The 24,688-nt window shown below is 45.4% G+C and overlaps 1 protein-coding gene across 5 annotated transcripts in view; it reads right to left on the reverse strand.

The window, feature by feature from the left end:
* Positions 1–24,688, reverse strand: part of PAK5 (p21 (RAC1) activated kinase 5) — a 97,128-nt gene that overhangs the window by 29,585 nt on the left and 42,855 nt on the right. For 4 of the 5 annotated variants that reach the window (XM_080407732.1, XM_080407731.1, XM_080407729.1 and 1 more), the window contains one exon: positions 16,586–16,800. In XM_080407732.1, coding sequence (XP_080263858.1) covers positions 16,586–16,789 — 204 coding nt within the window. In that variant the 5' untranslated portion in view covers positions 16,790–16,800. Of the gene's footprint in view, positions 1–16,585; positions 24,063–24,688 lie in introns of all 5 variants that reach the window. The other variant, XM_080407730.1, reaches the window with a different exon arrangement.

Genomic DNA, 24,688 nt, shown 5'->3' on the forward strand with positions numbered 1-24,688 from the left:
CCCCACTGCGCTCCGCTGAGGGCTTAATTACACCTGAATAGCGAAGCTTCATAAGGAAAGACTGAAAAACATCTCTCTACCTCCTTCCTCTCTTTCTCCTACCTGACGACGGCATCATGGCAGGGTGGCTTCCCATGCTCATGGCAGAAGTGCCCAAGCAATGCTGCATTGCCATCTGCAGGAGACAAGCTTGTGCATCAGCCTTGGACAATAAAGATCATATTTAAAAGAAAGCACATGAGTCCCGTCCATTTTTTGGACACGAGGAGTGTGGAGACAGAATTAAGGACTGGGTCTGTGCTGAAGTCCCATCTCTCTCTGCATTTCTTCCCACCTAATGTGGGTGCAAGTGTCTTGGGGAACTCGTTCATAGATTGCACTTCCCAGAAATCCCAGGGTTAGGAAGCTGGTGACTTGTCCCCTAGGTTTTGGCACAGTGGCCTTAGTGTTGGGTGACCTCTCCATGCAGGCAGCAGACCTGCTCCTCACCAGCAGCCACCCCAGGGCTCTCTCCTTTTTGATGCCATCTGCTCCCACCACTGGTGCACGGTCCTCTTCATAACCACATCTATGCTACGCCTGTACGGTTGTGCCGCAAGGGAGGTAATGGGTATATTTGCAGCTTTCTGGCCATGGGACCACATCCTCAGGCAGAACTGGAGATGATACAGATTGTGCAAGTTAGAAGTGCTGCATCTGGGCAGCTGTCTCCTGACCTCGGCAGGGAATGAGCAGATACAGACAGATGGGCCAGCACCAGCGGCTTGCACCTACCAAACACCTCATTTCTCCGCGGTAATACAAAACATCAGCCTAAGTGGGAAGTTCACGGTGCTCGGGCCATAGAACATTACCCTGGAAACGTGCCTTTTGCAACAGGAACTCAGCAGATACACAGAGAGAAATAGCGCTGGGTGAGAAGAGATGTCATTTATCACTCTGCACCCTCCAGTAGTGTCCTACGGGATCTGCTCTAGTTTTGATCTACAGCCTGTCTACAAAATGGCTATTACTCAGAGTTAGTCACAAGGAATACACAACAGACAGGAAAGTATGTCAGAACATTTCTTCCTGAAGCCTGTAATTTAGAGCTTGGTTTACACCTGAAAGCCGCAGAGTTTATATAATTTCTGTTATTAATTCCTTCCCAATGCTATATATTCTCATACTCCCCATAAAAATAGTAATAAAAAAACATTAATTGCTTCTAGTATCCCACACTTCCCTCCTAGGGGAAGAAATTCTGCATATTTCTGCAAAAATATCAGATGCCTCAGCTGGGTGAGGAGGTATGGGTCTCTGCTCCCTGGACCAAAGACTTTTTTTGGTTTTGTATGTTTGGGACCAAACCAATACACTTCACACCACAGAGTCACCTGGCAAAACCAGACGCACAAGATCGTGTCAGCTGCCCCTTGTGTGAAGTGTCTAAGCACATGAGACATGATCCCATCTCAATTTTTCTAATCCCTTTCAGAAATTCCTGTTTGGGATAGTTCTTAAGACAGAACCTTTCCCATGCACAGGAGAAATTAAATACAAATTAAAACCTCCAAAGTAAAACTCAGCCAGGTCCACATCTCTGGGGCTTTACCAGTTGGGAGGGCAGGAGCCCCAGACATGAGCCCAGGGCTGTTGCAGGATGTACCATGTCTGGGATGCGCTCATCACCAGAGCTGACTCAACATCACTAGATACAAAAACCAAGTTTTACTCTGTCCACCCACAATCATTTGACAAGTTTTTCACCTCCTGACAGATGCCAACAGCAGCAGGGCGTACAGTCACTTTTTTGTGTTATGACAGAAGAGGCAACTGATACCTGTACCAACACCTCACCGCAGGTAACACCGCACTTTCCAAGAGGAGAAGGTCACTGTGGGTAACATCAGGTCGGAAACACTTTCCTCAGAGGCCGATTTACCTCTTCTGTATGAAGTCCCCCCCACCATTCTGGTTTCCTTAATATCAGACTAGAGATGCTGAGCTTGGGCAAGCATAATGCTGGGCTATCCAACAGCCGTGTTACCCCAGGACTGCACCCTTGTCTCTCTCCTGAATTCAAAGGAGTAAAAAACCAAACCATTCTCACAATTTCTCTTTTGGAGGAGGGACGGGTCCCAGAGACTCCTTCCCAGCATTCACCTGTACAAAAAAATATCTCCTGCTTGCTTCTGCAAACACTACCTGAGAAAACGCTGTGGCTGCCCTGGGCTGAGCTCTGCAGCGTGTTTTGGTGGGGCTTGTCCACAGGGGCTGGGCTGAACAGGCCAGAGGAGCTGTACTCACCAGGTTCCTGCTGCTGCAAAACAGCTAGGCAGAAACCCGTGAAATACACCTGTCTATGCTGCAGCCACATTTCTGAGCACACGCTGGCATCGCTGAATTTTTTTTTTGCTGCCACACAGCAAAGCCACTGCAGAGCAGAGAGCTGAGCTTGGTAATATGCAGCCCTCAGGTGCACACATCCAATGCTATCACATTAATTAACCTGATACTGGCAACAGCACAGGGTAAGAGAGAAGCTGGGAAAACACTGGCATACACACGTTAATTATTGAAAGATGTAGGTGATGATGGTGATGATCTAGAAATGAAATTTACTCAGCCTGAAAAATACATATTACTCAATAGATCGAAATAAAGGTATAGCTAAAGGTTTGAGAGAAGTGCTTAACAACAACACTGATGCCAGCTGTTTAAAATTCTTCAGAAGTAAAAATGATGGAAAACTATAAAAAAAGGCTAACCAAAATGGTACTGTGTAATTTGTCACCCTTCACAGCAGTTTTAAAAGTTAGTTGCCATAACAACAAGAGCAACATTTCATTATGATCATATTCACTAATTCTTTTGACATTTTGAAATATGGTAACTTTAGCAAAACATTTAGTTTTAAAATTCCACTGAAATATCTACATCCTGGTAATTTTTCTTTTTTTTTTTTTTTTAAATACATAAACATGGTTGTTATATATCATTTGAAACACTGTTAGACAATATTAAATGTCAAAAGTAATTATTCTGGCTCTACTTAAAATGCATCAGGTATGTGCAATTTTATATGTAATATGTATACACAGTTCTCTCAGACACACAACAAATGAATGACTTCAAAGTTTTAGTTTCAGTGAGCAAGTTAGTGTACTTATTACTGATGAGTTATACAAGCACTTCACAGGGAGAGGAATGGAGAAATCTCAAACCCACAGAATTTCTATTTCATAGGACTTAAGACACTTCAAAATTTTCTTTTATCCCAAGACGGAGTGTAAAAGCAAAATGTTCCACAAGATGAAATCCCTCAAAAACATAACTGCAGGAATTTTAACTGCCCTCTTAATAGTCGCTACATTTTCCTAAGGTTGATGGCAGTCATTTCAGCACAGCTGTGCGCAGAGTGGGCCTGCTAAACCAAAAAGCTGTATCAAGCCACACCAAAGACTGTAGGTTTTTTGGCCACATTCTGGATAAAATCTGTCCATCAAACTTTCCTACTTTGTCAAATCTGTGGAGAAAGAAAAAGATCACTGCCTCAGAAAGACTGCAGCCAGCCCTGCTGATGAACACCAGCAGGACCAGGTATCTTATCCTCCCCCTTTCAAAGCCACATCACCTGCCAGTGCCCCATGTGCTAGTGGAGTTTTCTTTTATTCCCTCAAGGAAGTTGTAAAGCAAATTCAGGAAGTTTTACTGAGGTGTAGCTGTGGCCCAGCGACAGCTGGTGTGGTTTCTACACCGTGCAACACCCCATGGCCATCACAGGGGAACCCTGCAGCAGCAGCACCCCAGAGCTTTCCAACCGGGCCGACTTCAGAGGCAGCTGAGAAACACCAAGTGAAGTTAGGGCCACGTGGGCTAGGTGACAGAAATCTTTCCCTCCAAGAAACACAACTCCCTTTTTCAGTCTTGTAACCCCAGGACAGGAGCAGACTGGAAACGTGTGACATGTCACAGCTCCAGTACCAAGCTTGCCATAGGCAGGGCTGCATGCGACTTGAACAGGTTTACGTCCAAATATAAATGACATAATTAAGGGCAGTTAATACAAAGCAATGAAGCTCCAGCGTCTCTAACCGGTACCTCAGAAATCGGGCTTGGGAACTGCTATGTGCCTGGATTACTGCTGTGCTAGGGGAGAGGCTTAGGAACGACTCCTCCTGCACTACAGATCTCCATCCTCAGCCACAAGGTAGGTGCAGGGAACAGGAGATGAAACAAGGGGTGGTGACAATCCTGCTGCCTCTTTCAGTTCTGGCATCATCACTTTCTAAGCAAAATGCATTGCAGAAATGCTTCCTAAACAGGCGTGAACTGACTCTGCCAGGGACGTGAGATAACCAGAGAACCCTACAGCAGCTCGGGGCTAGCCCAAATGGCTGTAGATTTTCTGAAGCCCTCTCTGCACCACAAGACAATCATCACCAACTTCAACGTTGTATCAGCCAGTTGTCCTTACATCTGATATTTGCAGCCTAGACTGTTATTTTTTCTGGGTTTTTGTGTGGGGGAGGTGTGAGGAAAACAAAAACCCACTTTTCTCAACAAAGGCACAAGAAATGGCAACAATTAAATGCTCAACCACCACCTCCCTGAATACTTCAGCTTTCATAACCTACTGCTACACTTCACGGGAGCTGAGGGTCTCCCACGTGGTGCTGGCACCAAGGCACCCAACAACACTGCTTCTGTGGCACAGAGTCAGTATTTTACAGCTACGCGTGATCAGTGCTGGGAACTGGTGGGGCACAACACCACGCGAGTCTTCCCAGGGCTGACATGCATTAAAAAAAAAAAAAAAATGTCCTTCTACAACCACGGCGCATGACAACGTCACAGGTTTTATTCTAGGGGCCAGAAAGGAATCGGTGTTGGATTTTCATGGGGAGAGGAGCCCTGCAGCTGGGTGGGTGATGTAAAAGACAGTGCCCTGTCGTTTCAGTCACGCTCACCACCCTGTACGTCTTTGTACCCCGATGACACTTCCCACAATGCGGTTTCCTTCGTGCCCTAAACATGCCCATTAACAAATGCAAGGTTGACGGTGCATTAACCCAATTAATGATCCCTGCACTTTTCTCTCAGTGCAAGATTTCTGGCTGTGGTTTGATTGAGCCTTCTGAAATACTTAAGTCAATTCCAGTGCGATAAAATTTTACACTAGGGAAGTAATTGCCTTCATCTGACAGCTCTGGCAGTGGGGGACTTGCTTAGGAGGGCAGAGGCTCTTGGGTCACTCCACAGTGGTCACAGTCATCTCCCTGCTTTTAATTAAAATGAGGATTTTGACAGTGATAATTCAGAAGGAACAATTTAAACTATTATTTTTTGCCGTGATTTACCAGAGCAAATATGGCAGATGCTTGAAGACAAAGTCAACATTTCTGTTTCAGCGTGTACGGAGGCCAGCTTCAGAAGCTCCTTCAGCTCTGCAAGCCATGGCACAGGGTTGTGAATTACCTTCCCACTTCACCAATCACCAGGCAAAGGCAGCGAGCAGAAGATGCTGATGAGTGCCTCAGTCCCAAGTGGCACGCAGCTGGTGTTTTGCAGATCGATGGGCTTCGCCTCCCACGAGTCCAGCAAAGCGCTGCTCAGGGTGGAGGCAGTTACTGCAATCACAGCCCTGCGTATTTGGGATTAGCACACCAGGAAAGGGCAGGGTGATGTGGATGATGTGTGCAGCGAGCTGGCCGTGCTGGCAGGGAAGGGACTGGCAAGGCACAGCAAACGAAACCACCCTGCAGCCAGCACCATGCTGAAAAATGTCTCAGTCCCATGGCCTTGAAAACAGTGAGGAAGTGTCAAGGTACTTCACTAAAACTGTGTGCTCCTGACCACCCACACACAAGTAAGGTGTGCTTTTTTAATATGATTTATGTCTAAGTACTATGGGCTCCACCTTCTTGTGAAAACTCCTTCTTTGATTTCAGGGAATTCAGGAATTTGTATTAGCAAATTCAAAAAAACAAAATAATTTCATGCGTATTGTAAATTGCATGTATTCTTTCATCCAAGGAAGCATTTTAGTTCTCCTTTTCAAGCACAGCTATTAAATGGGAAGTGCGGCAATAGGAATGCCCTCAGTGGTGCTAACTCCCGCTGAGCGATTTTCACCTGCAAACACGGACACAGAGCAGCGTCCCCGTGCAGACATCTAATGGTTAGGTCAAATTTACAGAAAGACATGAGGAGCTACCTGAGCTGATGTTTTAATTACTCTCATAAATGAGAAGTGCAAGTCAAACACCTTCTTGACAGCAACAAACCGAGGCAAAAGATTTCAGAGGATGCTCCACAACAGAGTAACTTGCAGGGGGCAATGCCCAGCACAGCACCGCAGTATGTCATTTACAAGAAACTGCTGAAACATTTCTAGGGTAATCTCGATTTGATTCGATTTGCTGGGCTACGTCGCCACCAAGCGCACTCCGTCCCCAGCAGCAGATCGGCCCTGACAAATTTAATAAATTAATCTGCCTGACAAAGTGCTGCTCCCTCCCCTTCCTCCAACCCTCCCCTGACAACACAGAAAATCAGGAAGAAGGGTAAGGGCCATGGAGCTGCTGCTGCTAAGAGAGAAACGGGGCTGCTCCCTCCCACGGAGTGTGAGATCTGAGTCAGACCCAGTCTCCTGCCCCACCGCATTTTCCCAGGGCTGTTCATAAAAGCCAGTGTGTTGAAACCAGTTTTCTATACCTATATATCCCAACACTCCCAGAAAGTGCTACTTCACGCGTGGAAGCGTAAGCCTTAGCAGTAAGGATCTTCACTTGTGCTGTGCTCAGTGTGGATTATTACATGCAAACTAGGACACAGATAGTAAATACTGTTTTGTTTAGACTACAAAAATGTGAAATTCGGTAAAACTCACAATCTCTTGCTATTTTTTTAACTGTGTCATCCTTATAACTAAAGCCTGTTGGATCTGATCTTGGCAAATAAAAAGCAGAAATGCTCATCCTAAATGCTTCTCTTTTGTTCACTTTTCTCTCTCCAAAGACCTATATCAGAAAAGCCCTTTTTTTCCCCGAGCCCTCACAGTTCATCCCACAGACAACAGAAAAGGCATTCAAAAGTCCCTGTGGGCAAGTCAGTGTTGCTGCCCTGTAATACACAGCACTTGCCTAGTGTAATTGGATCCTGTGTGAAGGAGAAGACAAGAAAGAAAGATCAGCAGAGCACTTCCAAATTCCTAGAGAGCCACCAAAGCCCAAATCTAATCATGTCAAAGCAGGAGACAGGAAAAAAAAAATCACATTTACACCTGGAGCTTTTGCCTCTACAGGTAAGCGCGCTGCTTGACAACACTATTTCCCCCCCGATACTATTACTCTCTTTGAGCTAAACTCTGCTAGGGTTGAATAAACTTGGCTGTTTGGTAATGACATGCAATATAATTTAATGGTACTATAACCAGTACGGTTTCTGTTCTGGACTACAATGGACCAAAAGAAATTCATTAGTAGACCTAGGAACAAATATATCATGGTCACATGCAGAACGTGTAGTTACTGAATGATTATTGGCATTGCAGGGTTAACTGGAAATGGAAGTAGCAAACACCGCCCCAGCAGCAACATGGAGTACAAGTGCTGCGTGACAGATTTTATATGGAAATCCCCTCCACCGACCTGTTATGAAGCAGGCTAAAACGTCTACCTCGAACAAATGCCATCAGGATGCCCAAGCAGATTTCTCATTACTTCTGCTGTCTGGGTCAGCTTTTGACGTGCAGGGAGATGAGCTTCCAGAGATTTCTTGCTGCCACCTAGTGCTTCCCACTGCAGGCCACTGACAAAATGAGCAGTTTTTCTAACATCAACACAGCTTCATACCCTGAGTCACTTCTGCAGCACTATTGGAAGTTCAGCCAGTCCACGGAAGCAAGAAATCTGCTGGCATGTTTTACTCCATCAGCTTTCTCAGCTGAGCCAACAAGAGCTCACTGAACTATTTGACTGAAGCTAGGTAAAACACATTCAGCCTTTCCACATGTTCACTGGGGAAAGCATTTCCAGCTTACACTTCACCGTTTATTTTCCAGGCTTTACCCTGGAGGATCACTACCATGGTACAGAAACCAGAAGGACCCCTACGGCTGCAGCAGCTGCCTCAAAGCATCCCCTCCACCTGCCTACTCCTTTACAGCCCGATCTGGCCCCAGAGATCTTATAGGTCGGTGCAGGGAAAGTTTTGGAGGCAAAAAGCCTGGTTAAATGAATGAAAAGGAAACAACAGCCATGTTAGCAGTGATGGAGCCAGAGCCCTCCACCTCCAGGCACAAGCTGGGAGCATGGCTCATCTATCAGGGCAGGCAAGCCAGCCAGAGGAGCTACTGAACAGTGTCCTATAGATTTGTCTTCAGGGACTAACTTCCACGTTAAAAAAAGATCCTGATTACAAGTGTCCTTGGTCAGGTTGTTTCATACAAAGCTACCTGGAGAGTATTCCCAGTCCAGATCCAATTTCTGAAACTCTAACACCCAAGAGTTTGCCCCTTTTATGTGTAGACCTCCAGGTTAACGTGGTTCTGACCTCTAAAGCAGGCTAGTCTGCCTCAGCAGATGCAGACTGTGAACTCTAAATTTACTTTCCATCTTTACTTAGCATAGTATTTACTTTACTTAATATTGTGACGTTCTACTCACCCACATAAGCGCTCATTAATAGAACTAAATCTTGCCCTTGCAAGATGCCTCCAGTGCTAATATTACTTAAATTCACAATGCTGATGCAAACAGCATCTAAAAACATGTTAAAAAACATCTAAAAATTACTGTTACCCCAGAAGCCTGTGACCTATATTATTGTCTATTGCTGCAGGCCCAGGTAAACTAACTCCTTTCTCATGTGAGCAGACCAATTCACATCTATGCCAACTACTGCACGAACAAAGCTTACCCAGATGACGAAGGATTTCTGCAACAGCTTCCTTAGATCTCCACCCTGCAGACAGCAAACCCGTTATCACCCCTCCAAGAGAGAGGGGTAAAATTATGCACTTAAAGCCTTAGCGCAACGCCGAACTTGTCTACATGGTCCAATGTGGACCAAAGCATCATTCCCTGCCCAGTGCTACCTGTGTTAGCTAGGACCACCTCTGAAAACCACATTTCTGCAGGCACCACTCCTGGGTCATCTGAGCACATTTGAAGGATAAGAGTAAGGCAGAATGTGAAAAACTTGTTTTGTCACTTACAGTATTTATTCTGTGTGCTAGCAGAGGTTTTTTTACTGGCAACCTTAGCGTTTCTCTAGGATGGCCAGGTCATGCTCGTAAACCCTGATGTTGGTGTTCACAGTTCAGCTGCAGTCAGACCCTTTAAACATACCTGGCTGAACCTGAGAGCTTTGTTATGAAGGACAAGTATCTTGGTCAGAAGAATTATGTGAATAATTGATTTTTCTGGTTCATTAGTTGAATTGAAAAACTGAGGAACGTTTTGTGGTTTCAGTCAATCTGAAATTATAATAGTGCTGTTTTTTCTTCTCAAAATAAGGCTCTAGAAAAACAATTTCAAGTCAGGCTGGATGAAATGCTTCAATATTGTGAAAGGCAATGGTATGAAAATGAAAGAACTGCTGCTAAAAAGCTGATCAGGAACTTTGCTGTTCAGAAAGCCAGAAACTCAAAATTATAAAGAACTGAGAATGCATCAGTTAAAAGCACCATGGGAAGAAGTGCTTCCTTAAAATAGAGCAGGCTATTTCAGTTGGAAGGGACTCGCACCGATCATCTAGTCCAACTGCCTGAAGAATTCAGGGCTGACCAAGTTAAAGCATGTTAATTAAGGGCATTGTCCAAATGCCTCTTAAACTCTGACAGGCTTGGCTTCATTTCATGATGACTCCAGGTTGCAAGTGACACTGTAGTAACAAAATCCACACGCACCAGTTAACGTACTTTTGACAGACATGAAAATGTATTAATGTCACTGAATATGTGTGGATACGGGTATGGAGAAGACCCAAGGAGGGTGCAAGGAAAGGAGAAACTAGTATTGCTGGAGCAATAGCATTCCTCTCCCTTACCTCTTGTCCTCAGGCAGTTTTCACCTGACCTCCCTGCCCAGGGTCCATGGATGGAGAGGGACAGGCAGCTCCTGCTACGGTAATGCCAGAAGACAAATTGCTCTAACAGCCCTGCTCTGGGCTGCTTCCTGGAGTACCTCACATCCAAGTCTGCTTTGATCTTTAAAAGCAAAATATTTAAATATTTTGACAGAAAAGCCTGAAACAAACAATTTCTAATCTCCAAAATGAATCCCCTTCCAGCTGACAGTCTTTACAGTGAAACTGCATTTTCCATAAAATGAACTACTTGTCTGAAAAAATTCTGCCTATTCCTTTATTTAGGCATTTCCTCTTTTGTCGAACTCGACTTCACAGGCAGCAGCAATATTCTTCTAAAGGACTTATGTAAAAACCTATAATTTCCTGAAATCAGACGAATAGAAATAAAACCAAACCCTTCCTCTGTACAATGTAGTACATATAAGAATGTATTAGCCTAGTGATGTAAATTATATATATAAAAAAAAATCTGAGCTGTGTACTTCCTGCATTTATTCATACTGTGGCTGATTTTTCATTTGTACAGTGATAGGTTTCCAGTGAGATTACACGAAATTGGCAACTTGGTTCTTCTCACACCAAGTAAATGTCACAGTAACGGACACTAGGTGGCACGTTCGTATTACAGCTGCACAGCAGGCTCTGGGGATGAACCGCAGTAGTACTTCGCTTAAAAACGTGGCAAACCAAATAGCCCTCTAGAGTGAAGCATTAACCCCTTCGAAAAAGAGGCTTGGACTTAAGATATGTTGCCATAGTTTCTTCTGGCACCACGTAGTATCAAGCACATTCCTGTTTAGTGATCAAAATAAACCAAAAGCAGGGCCGTATTACAGGACAACTGCAAATCTGACTGTAATCACTTGTAGATGAAGATAATCACAGAAGAACTTAGGGAAGGGACCTCTGCAGGTCACCCAGTCCAACCTCCCGCTCAGAGCAGGGCTAACGTCAAAGCCCAGTCAGGCTGCTAAGGGCACTGGCCATCACATTTTGCCCTCTCCAAAGGCTGAGATTCCACAGTCCCCCCAGGCTGCTGTCCCACTGCCTAACCACACGTGCTGGCAAAATTATTTTCCTTCCACCCAAAATTTCCTATGCTGCAAGGTGTCGGCTCTTGCCCTTTTTGGGGACACCCCATCCACCTTCTCCTGGATGAGCACGCATCATGCCCAATGTGCGACTGCAACGTGTGTAATTAGGGGACGTGGGTTATTAGGCACGAATTTTCATGATGTGGTTACAAGGAAGGCCCACGAGATGTCAGCAGCCCTCCAGGTCCTGTCCTGGCAAGAGCAGTGCCGTGGGTCCACAGCACCCTGGTGGGATGGCAGCAAACCTCCTTCAAGCAAGAACTTCAGCCTGTCCCATCTGCAGAGGTACCATGGGAGAAATAAGCAAAAAGAAGGAGCTATCGACAAGGAGGGAGAGGTAAAAATTCAGGAGGGCAAGGAAGAGAGGTCAGGACAACCACCGCTTTACCCATCTGCCCCCAAGCAGTGGGCAAAGCCTTTGAACAGCTCTTATTTCTAAGTCCCCCTTTACCTGGCCAGGCATTTCCCCTGGGCAACTCCACACGGGAGGAGAGGGCTGGGGTTACCTACTGAGCGCTGGACACTTCTGACTGCTCAAGCCCAGACAAGGACCCTTGCTCATCTCCTCTCTTTGAGGTCTCCGGCCACAGCACCGCTGTGCACAGCTCTGTGCAAATGCTCGGTGTTCTTCATCTAAGCAAGGAGAGCATGTAAATGTAGGGAAAAAATGACACCTTAAACGAGGCTTCAATTGTTGGAAATACTTCAAGAGGCCATATACGATGGGGAAGAGAAACGTCTTCTTTTCCTTCTGTCAACAGGCACAGAAAACAGAAGCTTTGATTTTCATGTCAGAGCTATTAAAAGGGCCACTACCAATACCTCATTTTCTGATTATTTTCACCCTGTGTGGTACAGAGGCTGAATTATAGCAGTAGAAGCTTAGAGAAGTTTTAAAAATTACAGTTAACTTGCCAGGATCAGGGTCAAGGTTTGAGAGGTAGAAGTTAGAAAAACTAAAACTAGTAAGACAAAACATTGGCCATTGAAAAATTAGCATGAAAGAGAGAAAAGCCAGTGACCCTGTGGTCTGTCCCCTACAGAAATTCTCTGCCCTGCGACACACACTAGGTAAATGAACTGCCACAGGTTAATGGCACAACTGATGTGCATCTCAAATTAATGTGCATCTCAGTTGTGGGGCATTCGAGGGCGTTTTGGTGAAGCGACGGAAAGGATGATGTTTCATCTACTCTGAAGGCAGCTCAACCCACACGGCACAGAAAAGGCTCCTCCCATTTTGCTGACAATACACCATCAATGTCAAGCTGAGGATCTCACTCTCCTTTGCTGGCTGAACACTGACCCCTCTGCATCGCCAAGCTGTACTAACGTTCATCTCAGTGTATGCCAGATACCACAGGGCAGTGAAAGCCCTTGTCCCCTTACACCTTGTGTTTTCAAGGGAAGAAAATGGGGGAGAAAGTTCAGGAAACATGAAATTCCACCACATGAGCACAGTTAGATTTACTGCAACGTGCTCGGGGGAGAAGGACATGCAGAGGTCCCAGCAGGAAGGATGCAGTCCTCTTGATGCCTCTTATCTATTTGCCCACTCAAATACTCACAGCCACCTCCCTCCTTACTCAAAGACAATCCTACCACCATATCATCCTCGGGTTGGGCACCTTAATCTTGTTGATGATGTGGATGGGTGAGACTACCCAAAGCATCAACAAAACCAAAGCCATGGAGGCTTCATGTATGTACCTGCACAAACAACTGAAGAATAACCCCAGAATGGTGTTTTTCAGAAACAAATGGCATTTTTTCCTCCAACAACTTGACAGAAGTGAGAACACTCAGCTGCTCACTGCATTGGGAAGGGATTTTAACAAGTCTTCAGTGCTGTCCCACTCCCACTGACAGCATCAGACATTCAAGCATCTTAACGGAGCATCTTTATAAAGCCAACGCTAACCTCTTCTGGCAAAAATTCCCCAAATATGGGTTCTGGTGTTTGTTTACCTAATATTTTGAGCAGAGTGCAGAAACCATGAAGAATGAGTTTTGCTATCTGAAGACAACGCATTTACTTAGTTACCAATTCTGAGGCTTTCCAAAAATCAAAGGGTGGCAACAAACTGAAGCTCCTGTGCAGTGTAACAGTGATGGCAAACCAAGCATACTGTGTGCTGGGGGCAAATATGCAAACCATGAGGCTCCAGGTACACGTGGGAAAACCACAAAGTACTGAACCAAGAGGTCTGAGAGGCCTGGCATCAGGATCTCAGACTTCATGAAGCCTATTTTAAATAAAAGAAGACACAGACTGTTCACACTCCTCACACAGAGATGTTTTCAGTGAAAACTCAGCCTTTTTTCAAAAGCCTTGCCTCCACACGCCAAACCTATCAAGATCACTACCGCTTTCTACTTTTCATGAAATTTTCTACCTCGTTTTAGCATCTGAAATACACAATACTCTGCTGGTATCTGGGTCATCCACACCACGATGGGGAATCCCATTATTGTCTCTCCTTGTGCTTGAAATGAATGAATTTGTACAGTCAGCTCAGGTTTGGATTCTAACATTGATATTACCATGACAAGCCACCACCACCCACATGCAAAAGCATTACAAGCCTTTCATCCCAGCCAACGCAGAGGCAAGGCGATGACATCCCCCAGGATATTTGGGAGCCCAGGGCGCTGCCTCTTCATCGCTGCTGCTGCAGCCTTTGAGTACAGATGGAGCAGTGAGAATATTTATCATCTTTTTTTTTTTTTTTTTTACCCAAAGGAATACACTATGTACCATCTGACCCTATCTACTTTGCAGACCGAGAAACAAGCAAGCACTGCTAACCAGGGAAGCTGCAAAACCTACCGAAGTCCCTTCCTCTGCTTCAGTTCTGGGTGAAGTCCAAAAGAAGCAGATACCAGTTGTGTCTCAAAAACAAGAAATTGTGCCCCCAAAGTCTACCTCTACAAGCTCTGCTACTCTTCAGTCACAAAGGAACACTTCTGCCTCACACCATACAGGTAGTCAATACTGAAGTAATTAAGCAGAGAATAAATCCAGGACTGCAGAACAGCGGAGTTACAGAGCTGCAGTGTGACCTGAAACCACAGCACGAACCAACTCTGGCCAAATGCCTCGGTCTGACTTAATACCGTGACTCAGGGCACAACTGAGAATCTTCTTCTGCTACACCTCAGTGCGCTCACAAGTGCGTTAATTGAACTATCAACTGCTGGATGGAAAAGAGAAAAGTTGAATCTAAATTAAATTATTATGCTGAACTACTTTAGCAACATTAAATATTCTTAGTTTTAATGTGGCCACAACTCAGTTTCTCTCCGTAAGTTGAGTTACATTGAAACAAGGCATGTTAATTCTTAATAAATACACAGTAAAATGGTATCTTGCAATAGAGTTAAAAGCAAATTCTCAGATGACCATCAAAGCCTCTCAGTTGCTGTTAAAACTAACCTGTTTTTGCTAGCACTGTTACCGAGACCCACTTCAATAGGCTGTAACTGAGTCCTGAATCTGGAAAGTAAGTGGAGGATGAAGGCACAATTTCCTGAATCCTTCAGTCTTAACCCCATTTCCTCATTTAACTGTACCTTCGGAGCAGCGACATGGAATTAACTGCAACGTGGGTAATCTGCTTCCAAATTCACATCTTCCGTCTATGCAGAAACCCCTTCCTGCTGGTGCCTCCACAGATGGGCTTGTTTGTGCTCAGCCCCACGGCTGCTGCTGAGATGGGTACCAGGTTGCAGGCATCCTGTCCCCAAGACAGGCATCCTGGAAAGATGTCACGGGATGCATGGCTGCACTGAGGACCACCATGGCCCAAGGCTACACTGGAAGAATGAGCTTGGCTTGGGAGCTGCATTTTGACTCCTGGTCCCAGCCCTTTCCTGGCACAGCAGGGTTTAGGTCAGAAGCACATCCCTAGTATACACAAATATACAGACCTCTGATATGCAGACACGTGTAGACCTTTGATATACAGACAGAAAAGCAATTGACAATTTCTTGGCAACAACTGACAGTGATTTTCTCCACTTCAAAATGCAGCAATTACTCACGTAAGGCTTGACCCTTGAAGCAAGCTACGAATATGTCCATTTGCAGGCAACAATCACAGTTGTATTGCCTATATGGTGCTGAGAAAGGTAGTATGTTTTAAAACTTTTTAAGTTTACGGATTTAAGGCTCTGAAACTGCAGAAAAGAGATGGTACTGCTGCAAGATAGTAAAATGATTTTTTTTTCTTTTTAAAACATCTTTATGCATTCATGTCAAAACACCCAGGGATATTTTTGGTGTTAAGAAAGGCTGCAGAACGAAGTTGCTCTCCTCCCCTCGCAGGAAAAGGTTTGCTTACTTTTTTCTCCTCATTATTCTGGGCCTCTACTATACAGTAAGATATTTTATTACAGCAAAAAATCAAGACTTTGGTTTTATCCTCCTTGTCCTGTAGCAACACCCAGCAGTCCTGATCGGCAAGTGATGAGTGCCCTTCAGGAGCAGGCAGTAAATATAAATTTAGCAAAGAACATTTATCAAATATAAATGCAGGGCCTGTGTTCCTGGGATTATCTGATTTTTCCCTTGCTGCAGAAAAATTCACATGAAAATGAAATCTTGAATTTATTTTGCAGCTGCGTGACGGCAAGAAGTACACAGCTGGTGGGGTATAGGCTACCACCAGCACACAGGTATGATTTACTGGGATGTTAGGATGTGCAATCCCAGAAACGCTGCTAAATCACGGCAAATCTGTCTACCAGAATCCTGAGCCCCTGAGAATGGGGATCCCAGAGCTACACTGGTGCCCTGTCCAGCGCTGCTCTACCTTCCAAGCCAAGTTTTCTCCCCAACTGTTCAGCCTGAACCTCCCAAGCCACAACCTGGGCCTGTTTCCCCTCATTTTACCACCCGGTGAGAAGCTCAGCTCCTTTACCTGTGTTATCCCCTCCAGGCAGTAGCAGGTGGCAATGAGATCCCTCCCTGAGCTCCTTGCCTGGCTGAACAAGCAATTTAATTTTTTCCTTTGGTGTACTTTTCCCTCTCTCCCTTGCTCCAAAGTAACTGCCTTTGCCTAAAGCACTGTTCTTAAATTAATTATCAAGGAGCTTTATGCTGCAGAAGAGCATCGTTTTGGGCCTCCACCGGGACTTGTGGCTTTTTCTCCTGCAGCCCAAGAATGTGAAGGCACAGCCCCTGCAAGACTCATGACTCACACTCTTCTGGGACATTCGTACAAGTTTTAAACATATAACTCCTTTTCCTTGCAGCTCTACTATTAAATATTTGGATTTCCAACACTCTCTCTGTAGTCGCACACTCCCCAGCTGTGCCTGCCTCCCACGACAGCCGCTACTGGTATTCCTTCATTGAGGTTACATGCAATTAAAGGTAGGTTAGGAAATTCAAAAGTGACTTTGCACGATACCTTCATAGGCGCGAGCTGGATAGGAGTGATGCATGAGGGATCCACCATAGGCTTCGGCCTGTTGGCCGTGTCCGCCAGCAAGCTATGCCACTGCTGAGGCAGTCCTGTGAACTTCTGCTCCCGGTGGTCAAAGCCAGTGTGAACTCGATGCTCAAAGTTAGAGGGCCCAGAAATTTCAAGCCTTTTCTTCTTCTTTCCGAACATGGTGGAAAAATCTGGAGACATCGTAGGGAAACAGGAAAGAAAAACAATAATTTAAAAAAACATCTTTATGCTTTGTTGCAAGCTGCAGCCACTCCCTCTGCTGCATAGATTATTTTAGTAGATGTTATTAGCCAAATAGCTGTAAGAACTTCACTCCACACATACTGCCTTTGAGATCTTTGCAAGGAAAGCACTTATCTGACCTCCTCTCACAGGGACTGAAATTTTAAGAAATGAACCCAGTCTCAAATCTATAGATGCTCATAACACCCTATGGAAGAAGGAAATGCTTCTATTCCCAGGAGACAAAGCCCCAGGCCCTACTTCCTGCTCCTCTCTCTGCTATCTGCTCACGCTCCAAGCTGTGTCCTGTGAAAGCTCACAGCCCTGAGGAACACCAGCCAGCAGAGCATGGCTTTGCTCCGAGGACAGCACGCAGTGGAGGTGGCAAGCCATACCCCGACACACCATGAGAAAAAACGCACACGCAGCTCTGCATCTTAAATCTATATGCCAGATCTCTGAGAAAAGACAGTCCACCCCAGATGAGTGCCTGGCCCCATCACATTCGTATCTACATCTCACCTAGTAGCAGAGAACGGGGGTTTTATTCCTACGCCATTTCAACAACGCAAATAAGACAGTGACCGCAGATCTAATTCCAACCTGACCTAAGGGCCTTCATCTGCACTCGTAAAGGGTCCTGCTCAAACCCAGTATCATATTAGCTGCTGCAGTCATCACATTTACATGGCATGACTTCCCCTTCAGGAGAGAAATGAGTTGCTGTGAGAGCCACATGCCTGAAGCACCTGGGTTTACGCTTGGGGGGGGTGTGGGGCGTGTGTGCACCTCGCTCAGCAGACTTGTTGGTATTCATTACAGCAAGGGTCCTACTCCTTTTAAGGTCCAGAAGAAAGGCTTAGTTCCTTCGGTCTTTGTGCAGGTGGTGGGGAGAAGAGACGAGTCCCTCCAACACCGTGCAAGAAAGGACCTGGAGGCTGCTGGAGGAACTGTGACCTTCCCAGCTCGTGCATTGCTAGAGACCTGGGTTGATCCGGCTGCCAGATAAAGCTAATTGTTACAGCACTTACTCTACAACAAGTATTTTTTGTCAACTATTCAGTTTTGTTATTTCCTGACAAGAGAGTGTTGGTTTGCCACCCTCCTCTCTGTTTGGCCCCTCCTAAGGAGCCTGGGGAAGGCTGCGGGAGGATCTGCAGGGCGCACAGGGAGCACGGGCAGACAGCTGGGACAATGGAGGTTTCAGAGGCAAAGCGGAAGGAGGCATGAACTGCAAGCTGAAAGGGATAAAGATATTTGCTCTACTCATTGGCACCAGAAATAGCCAATATACTCACCCCTGGATTAACCCTTGCGTTTGGCGGCTCACACCTTACATCAAAGTGGACCTAATGGTTATATTGACGCAAGTTCAGAACTGGCTTTCTGAAGGACTCCAGAAACCTGCCGTGTAAGGCAAGGACAAATTCCTGGTCCCAGCGAAACAGACAGAGGTCCTGTTGTTTTTCCACGAAATACTGTCCTGTCCTAGAAAAGTGCTCTGCCTGCTTTCTGCTGTCTTAAAATAGTCCTCCACCTTGATCTCACGACCATTTCAAGCACGGCTTGGTAAGCCCTTGAGCAGCATCTGTCTGAAATAGCAGCTGGGCAAGGAGGCTGCCAGCTCTATAAAACCTCTTGTATCACAGCAGCTGTAAAGGTGCTGCCCTGACTTCATGATTGAGGAGGTGGAGAGGAGAAGCTCAGGGAAAAAAAAAATACAGTTGTGTTGCTGCTGTTGCAAAAAAGATGGGATGATAAACAGGTATTTATTCCACCCTCATTCCCTTTTACGAGTTTACTTAAAGATCAGGTCCATTATTTGAAAATTGATTGCTGGCTGCCTTGTAAGTCCCTCCTGTGTATTTGCAGGTGATTGTCTCCTTTGTGCATATTTTCTTTAAATTGAGTGGATTTACCCCTGTTGGCCTTTCTTCACAGGTCTCATCTTCCAGCCCCCATCTGGCTTTCTCCCCTTCTCTGAACTCCCTCCAGATCTCCTGCCCTTTTGACAGTCTCCCTCCATCTCTGTTAATGTGGGTATTTTCCCCACCTTCCTCTCCTGAAACCTCTTATGATCACCATAGTATCTGGCCCTTTTCCCACCTCCAGCATCACAATCTTTTTATTTTTTCCAGCCTAACCCAAAGCCATCATGGTTGGTCTCTCTTCACAGACTGTTTTCAAGGCTCGAACAGAAGCAGCTGGCAGTTCAAGTAGCAGCAGCTTGTATTCACTGCTCATCCGTGGGGCTCACAAATCAGAGCCGGCTGCAGATCAATGGCACTGGATTGATTTCATTCACCCTCTAGGGTGTGAATCTATGAGACCTATTGGAGTCACATTTTAAACCATCAGCTCTAGACATGTACTTCTTCATCTGATCAATGCCAGTACTTGCACAGTTTCCCACTGGACTTGCATCCTAAAGCAGCTGTCAGATGCTTGAAGTCCTCCAGAGCTCCAAACAACATCAGATAAATAAAAGCACATCAGCTGGCATACTGCATATTGCCTTTTTAAAGTATACAGCAGAGTCATTCAACAAGACGCTACTCTTCTTGTTTTTAAATTGCTCTTTGATACATTGCTCTCTCTTGTTTCAGTACCATTGCAGCTAGAAGCAAATGTGAAATTGGAGCAGCAGGACCTTTACTTTCTCAAGAGAATATTTTAGTCTAAAAACTGATGCCAGGGCCACATTTTTGCACAGGGATGGCGTCTTGAGGTCTGTGCATCAGACTTAGCCCCGTTTTGTCTGCAGCTCAGGCTTAGATCAGATGAAATTGACCATGAAGCTCTAACAGGAGAGACAAGGATACTGGCACCTCGCACAACAAGGGATGGATTCAGTCACGCAGGCAAATGCAGAAATGCTACGCATCTCGGTGGCCAGAGAACATCTCCCATGGGGCTGTGCCTGTGAAAGGCCACCAGGAAACCTGGCAGACAGCAGCCCCATCCCTGTGGGAGCAGGGCAGGAGCCCTCCTGGACCACGCTGCCTCTCCACCAGCTCTGCTAACAGCTGCCTGGTGCTACGAAAAGGAGTGGAGCATCAACCAGCTCTGAAGGCTATCGATAATAAACGCAGTGCGCTGTTGCTTTGCTTCATCAGCCAGCAAGGTTTGTCCATCCTGCTGCAAAGCAAAGTCAACCCCTGCTGCGGTCCCTCCAAGTAACTAACATACACAGTAATCACAAAGAAATTTTGTTGCCCCAAGTTCTCCCAAAGAGTAAGAATGATGCTATACTTGTTTTCCTTGGCTCTCTGAGGATGTCGGTTTGGGGCAGCCAAGCCTGAGATCTCTTGTTCCTGGCCTGTAAAAGCCCTAATTCAGTCCCCACTAATGTGCTTGGTGATCAGGCCTCAGAAAGGAGAGCTTATTTAATTTTTCCCATAGCTTTACTGCTATGACACAAGAAATAAAGCATTTACTCATTTAATCAGGTGTGGAAGCAGAAAACATCCTGGACAAGCGAATAAATGAGAAAGCTCTCCAAGGTTTATTGAATTAGGACTAAGAGGTGGACCTTTCGAGGATGCTGGATAACGTGTGTACAACACAAATGTTACAGAATTTCTAGCGAGCACAAAACATAGGAAGTCAAGGTTCATTCAGGCACCTATCCATTCTCCGGCGTGCAAAACAGAAATCCTCTCTGTTGTTAAGAAACCCTATTTTCCTAACGGGATTAGTTTGGAAAACCCACACACAAGAGGACTATCACCTGCATTTAGGGAGCAAAGTGGCTGCAAGGCAGCTCTGCAGAGCTGCCTGTGTGGCATCCTCACCCAATCCTCCCCATGCCGGAGCACTCATCCTGAACTTAATTCCTCCTGACAGCCTCCAACATACTCCTGATTGTGCCAGGTCTCTCAGCAAATGCCACCTCTCTGTCCAGCTCCTCCTGCGCTTACCCCCACAGAACAAGAGGAAATGAGAGGTATCATACTAATATTTGTTGCTGTTTTTGTGGGGATGAGCACAGCCAGGATGTCTGTCCTCTACTTGTATGTGCTTTGCCAAAGAGTAGTCTGGCTGATTTCAACATCACATACGTGCTGCAAGGTGATACGACACAAGGGGGCTGGGGGAGCCTGTCCTAACAGCAGCTACTATTGATGGCAGTGGGCTTGAGCTATCTTTGGGGGGGGTGTGGGTGGGTGGGTGGTGGTGTAAGAAAAAACAGGACTCATCATTACATGGCTTTGATGGAGTATTTCGACACATTTGCCCTTATGCTGAAACAATGCAGTATATTAATTCCATGTTTGTAAATGGGAGGTTTGAAGGAGGCAATCTTTCAGTTACAGCTAAGAAAATCTATAAGCATGACACCAAACGTAAGTCTGTTCTTAAGCAGGGCAGCCAGGAGGTAAGTCTGCATTCAGCTCAGAGCTGAGATGCTCCAACCCATGCTCCAACTGTGGCACAAGGATAAAAACAAGGGACTTCCCTTTACCAAAAGCCATGATGGAAAAAAACTATGGACAGGGCACTTTCTGGAGGAAAACACAATACTGGTGGGGAAAATCAGCCTATTGCACCGCCTCTCCTGCTGACAATGGCCAAGTAACCCACAGCAGTGCTGGTCCCAGCTGCACCACTGGGGAATGGGGAAGGAGTAAGGGATCGCAGGAGAAATGTGTGAGCTGTGCTCTGTAGACACAGCTATCCAAACCCATTTCTAATGGCAGTATTTGTTACCCAGGCTTCTGCCCAGGACAGGAGTACTGCCAGCTCTGCTGGTGCCTGCTGAACAGTCGTAACACAGCTCCATCCAAGTGCTGCAGGAACCGAGGTAATGCTGAAGGGGTGCTCTCAGGAGCAATCACTGCATTCTGCACTTAATGCTGTTTACTGTAGTGCCTAACAAATCGAATTACATGCTAATCAGCACACCCTGCCTGTTAAATCTATGCCAGACTTGGCTTCTTTTCACTTCACTCCTTTCTATGCTCAGAAATAATTCACTGAGCATCACAGTGCCATGGACTCCTGGACTGATCCGAACTTCACGCGTGACCTTCAGTGACAGATCAGGTCTCCGCGTGCGGAGAAAATTCCCCATGTCTGAGACACTGCCTGTGCAAGGTCCGCAACATGGACCAGTAAAGCAAATCACTCTGTCAGCTACTGCACCGTCATCGTGCTGCCTTCCAGCCACAAATGAAGGTATTTTTCCATCAAGAAGTATCCTACAGCCCCACGCTGGAGAAAGAGGGTGGCAGCATTCTGGATGCCAGGGGAGTCCATTCAGGTCCTCATATGAAGATGTCTGTGCTTAGGGCAGGATTTCCAGCACTAGCCTTCTCACAAAAAGTTTAAAAAAAAAAAAGTGAGCCTTGCCCAGCTCACACCCCTGAGGTCATGTTCAGAGGTGGCAGGTTGCTCCGTTGGTTCAGTCTCATACACTTGGCCCATTCTGCGGTTTTGGTGGGTTGTGCCCCTCCTGTTTACAAACTGAGAAGCTGCAAGTCCAGATTTATGTAAATAGCCACAATAACAATTTTTTGCATTTAACAGCATGTGAAACCTGAGGCAGTTGGAAGTAAAAGGAGAAAATCCTAAGGTTATATTCTGGATCTTTTATCATATCCTAAGTAAGAGGAATCCAGTCAACCCACCAACTGAGAAGTCTCCTCAACTCTGCCTCACTTAAGAATACCAGACTCTGTTCCCAATGAAAAAGTCAGAGCTACCTTCTTCTTCCCCTCTCAGTAGCTATTCTTTTAGATTAAGTCTTCCCAACTTCCCTGATTTTTATTGCCTTGTATCTTGAGAACTACCAGAGTCCTCAGTGCATTCACTCCGCACTGACAACGGCACTTGCCATCCCAGATGACCCCACAGACCGAGACAGAGCAAAGGTTTGCAATTCTCCCATACATAAAAATATAAAATAACCTTATAAAGTTAGTAACTAGAGTAACAAAGTGAGATGGATATTTTTACATTAAAATCTCAATTTTTAAGATTGTGCACAATAGCTACATAACCCTTTTTTTTTTTTTTTAATTACAATATTTCAGCAGCCAGGTGCTGTGTCCCACTAACTCAAGGAAATCATCTGTGTCCAGCAGCAGAATAACCTGAGCCACCCTGGGAATCACACAAGGATTTCTTATGCCCACCTTGCTGCTACTCAAGCACATGACAGTGCTGTATATACTGCCTCAGGAGGGGCTCTGTGTTTACTGTCTGCTTCAGCCCAGCAACACATTTGCTTTTTAAACAACCAGCAATTAGTTCATTTTCAATTAGGCAGTGCACACCATGTTAAGACAGTCAGCCTGTATTTTTTCTGCAGGGAATCCCTGTGGTTCCTCTGCTGAGCAAGCAGCTGCAGAGCCCTTTTCCCTCAGGGATGAGCATGCTATTAACATCTGAAAATTGCCTTCATGCACACCGAGTAGTATCATCTGAAAGCCCAGAGTGGGGGGCAGCAGTGAGGGCTCAAACCCCACAATGCCCCATGAAAAGGCATATTTTCCCCCAACACAGCCACACAGCCAAAAAACCCTGATTAAAGCCAGGAAAGTTAATCAAATGCTTCATTTTTAAGAACTTAACACTTAAGAAAACTGTTAGAAACAGCTTGGGAAACGGGAGATGGGTGTGGTCCTCTTTCCTTTGATAATTTTTACTTACTAATAATAGTTTTCTGTAGCACAAGGACCTCAATTATTCCCCTCCAGAGCAACCAAAATACAGTAATACATCATTAGTTTTGCCAGCTTCTGTTCTGGCACTCTGATTAATTGTAACCTTTCCCAATATTTGATCGTAAATGAAAGAGTATGAATTGAGAAGCACAAATTAAATTAATGTGTCAAGCCAGCTTGCATAGCCAGTACTCCAGATAAATGTGAGCTGGGCTGATACTCAATCTCAAGGAGAAAGCAGATGTCTGGTACAGACTGATGGCAGCATAAATCGCTAAGAAATACTCCATAAGTGAGAAGTAAAAATTATGTTGGTTCTACTTCAGCTCACACTGGTGCAATTCCCTGCCACTGAGGTGAACAGAAGGAGACCAACACATATCTGTGTATCTATACAGCTAAAAATGAGGAAAATCCTTATTTTTTTTAAATAAGGAATAGCAATGAATAGGTTTGCATTTCCTTTTTGTTTGCTTTAAGGATAGTACTAACCTTCTTGGTGGGGACCTTCTGCTGCTGGCTGCAATCAGAGCATAAGTTTCCTTTGGGGGGGGGGGCGTGGAAGGAAAAAAGAAAAAGTGTGAAAAGTGTGCCTTGATTGCAGGTATACTTTATTTCTTTAGAAGATTTTTACCTCTATTTTTTAAATTTTTAACCGAATACAGTGAATGCTACCCTGTTTTTCAGGAGATGAAACAAGAGGCAATACCTGGAAAGGCAAAGTGGACTGAATGAGAAACCAGTAAAGTTAATGGAAAGGCTCTTAAAAAACCACACTGGTTTCAGGTCAGGCCTGACACACCACTGTGACTCTGGGACAGAGGAGAAACCCTATTTGACTGCCCAGATAAGATACTCCTAAATGCTTCCCTAACTCCCAGAGGATCTTTCTGGATGTACAGGATTGAGATGAACAGGGGGCACCTAGAAGCCAGCAGGCAACTGCCTGCAACACACGCTCAAACCACAGCTAGGTGGGTTCTTGATTTCTTCATTTACTTACTGGTCTTACCTAGAGGCAGATCTCATTACTAGTTCAGATACAAGGTAGTTTCAGACCTTGTGAACAGATACTGTTCTGTCACGTTGGATGGACAACACCCCATGCAGGATAACACCAGGTCAGTTTATCTGTCTAATTAAAGACCCTGTTTCCTGAGGTCCCTTC

This window comes from Falco punctatus (assembly GCF_963210335.1).
Source record: "Falco punctatus genome assembly, chromosome: 12".
Lineage (NCBI taxonomy): Eukaryota > Metazoa > Chordata > Aves > Falconiformes > Falconidae > Falco > Falco punctatus.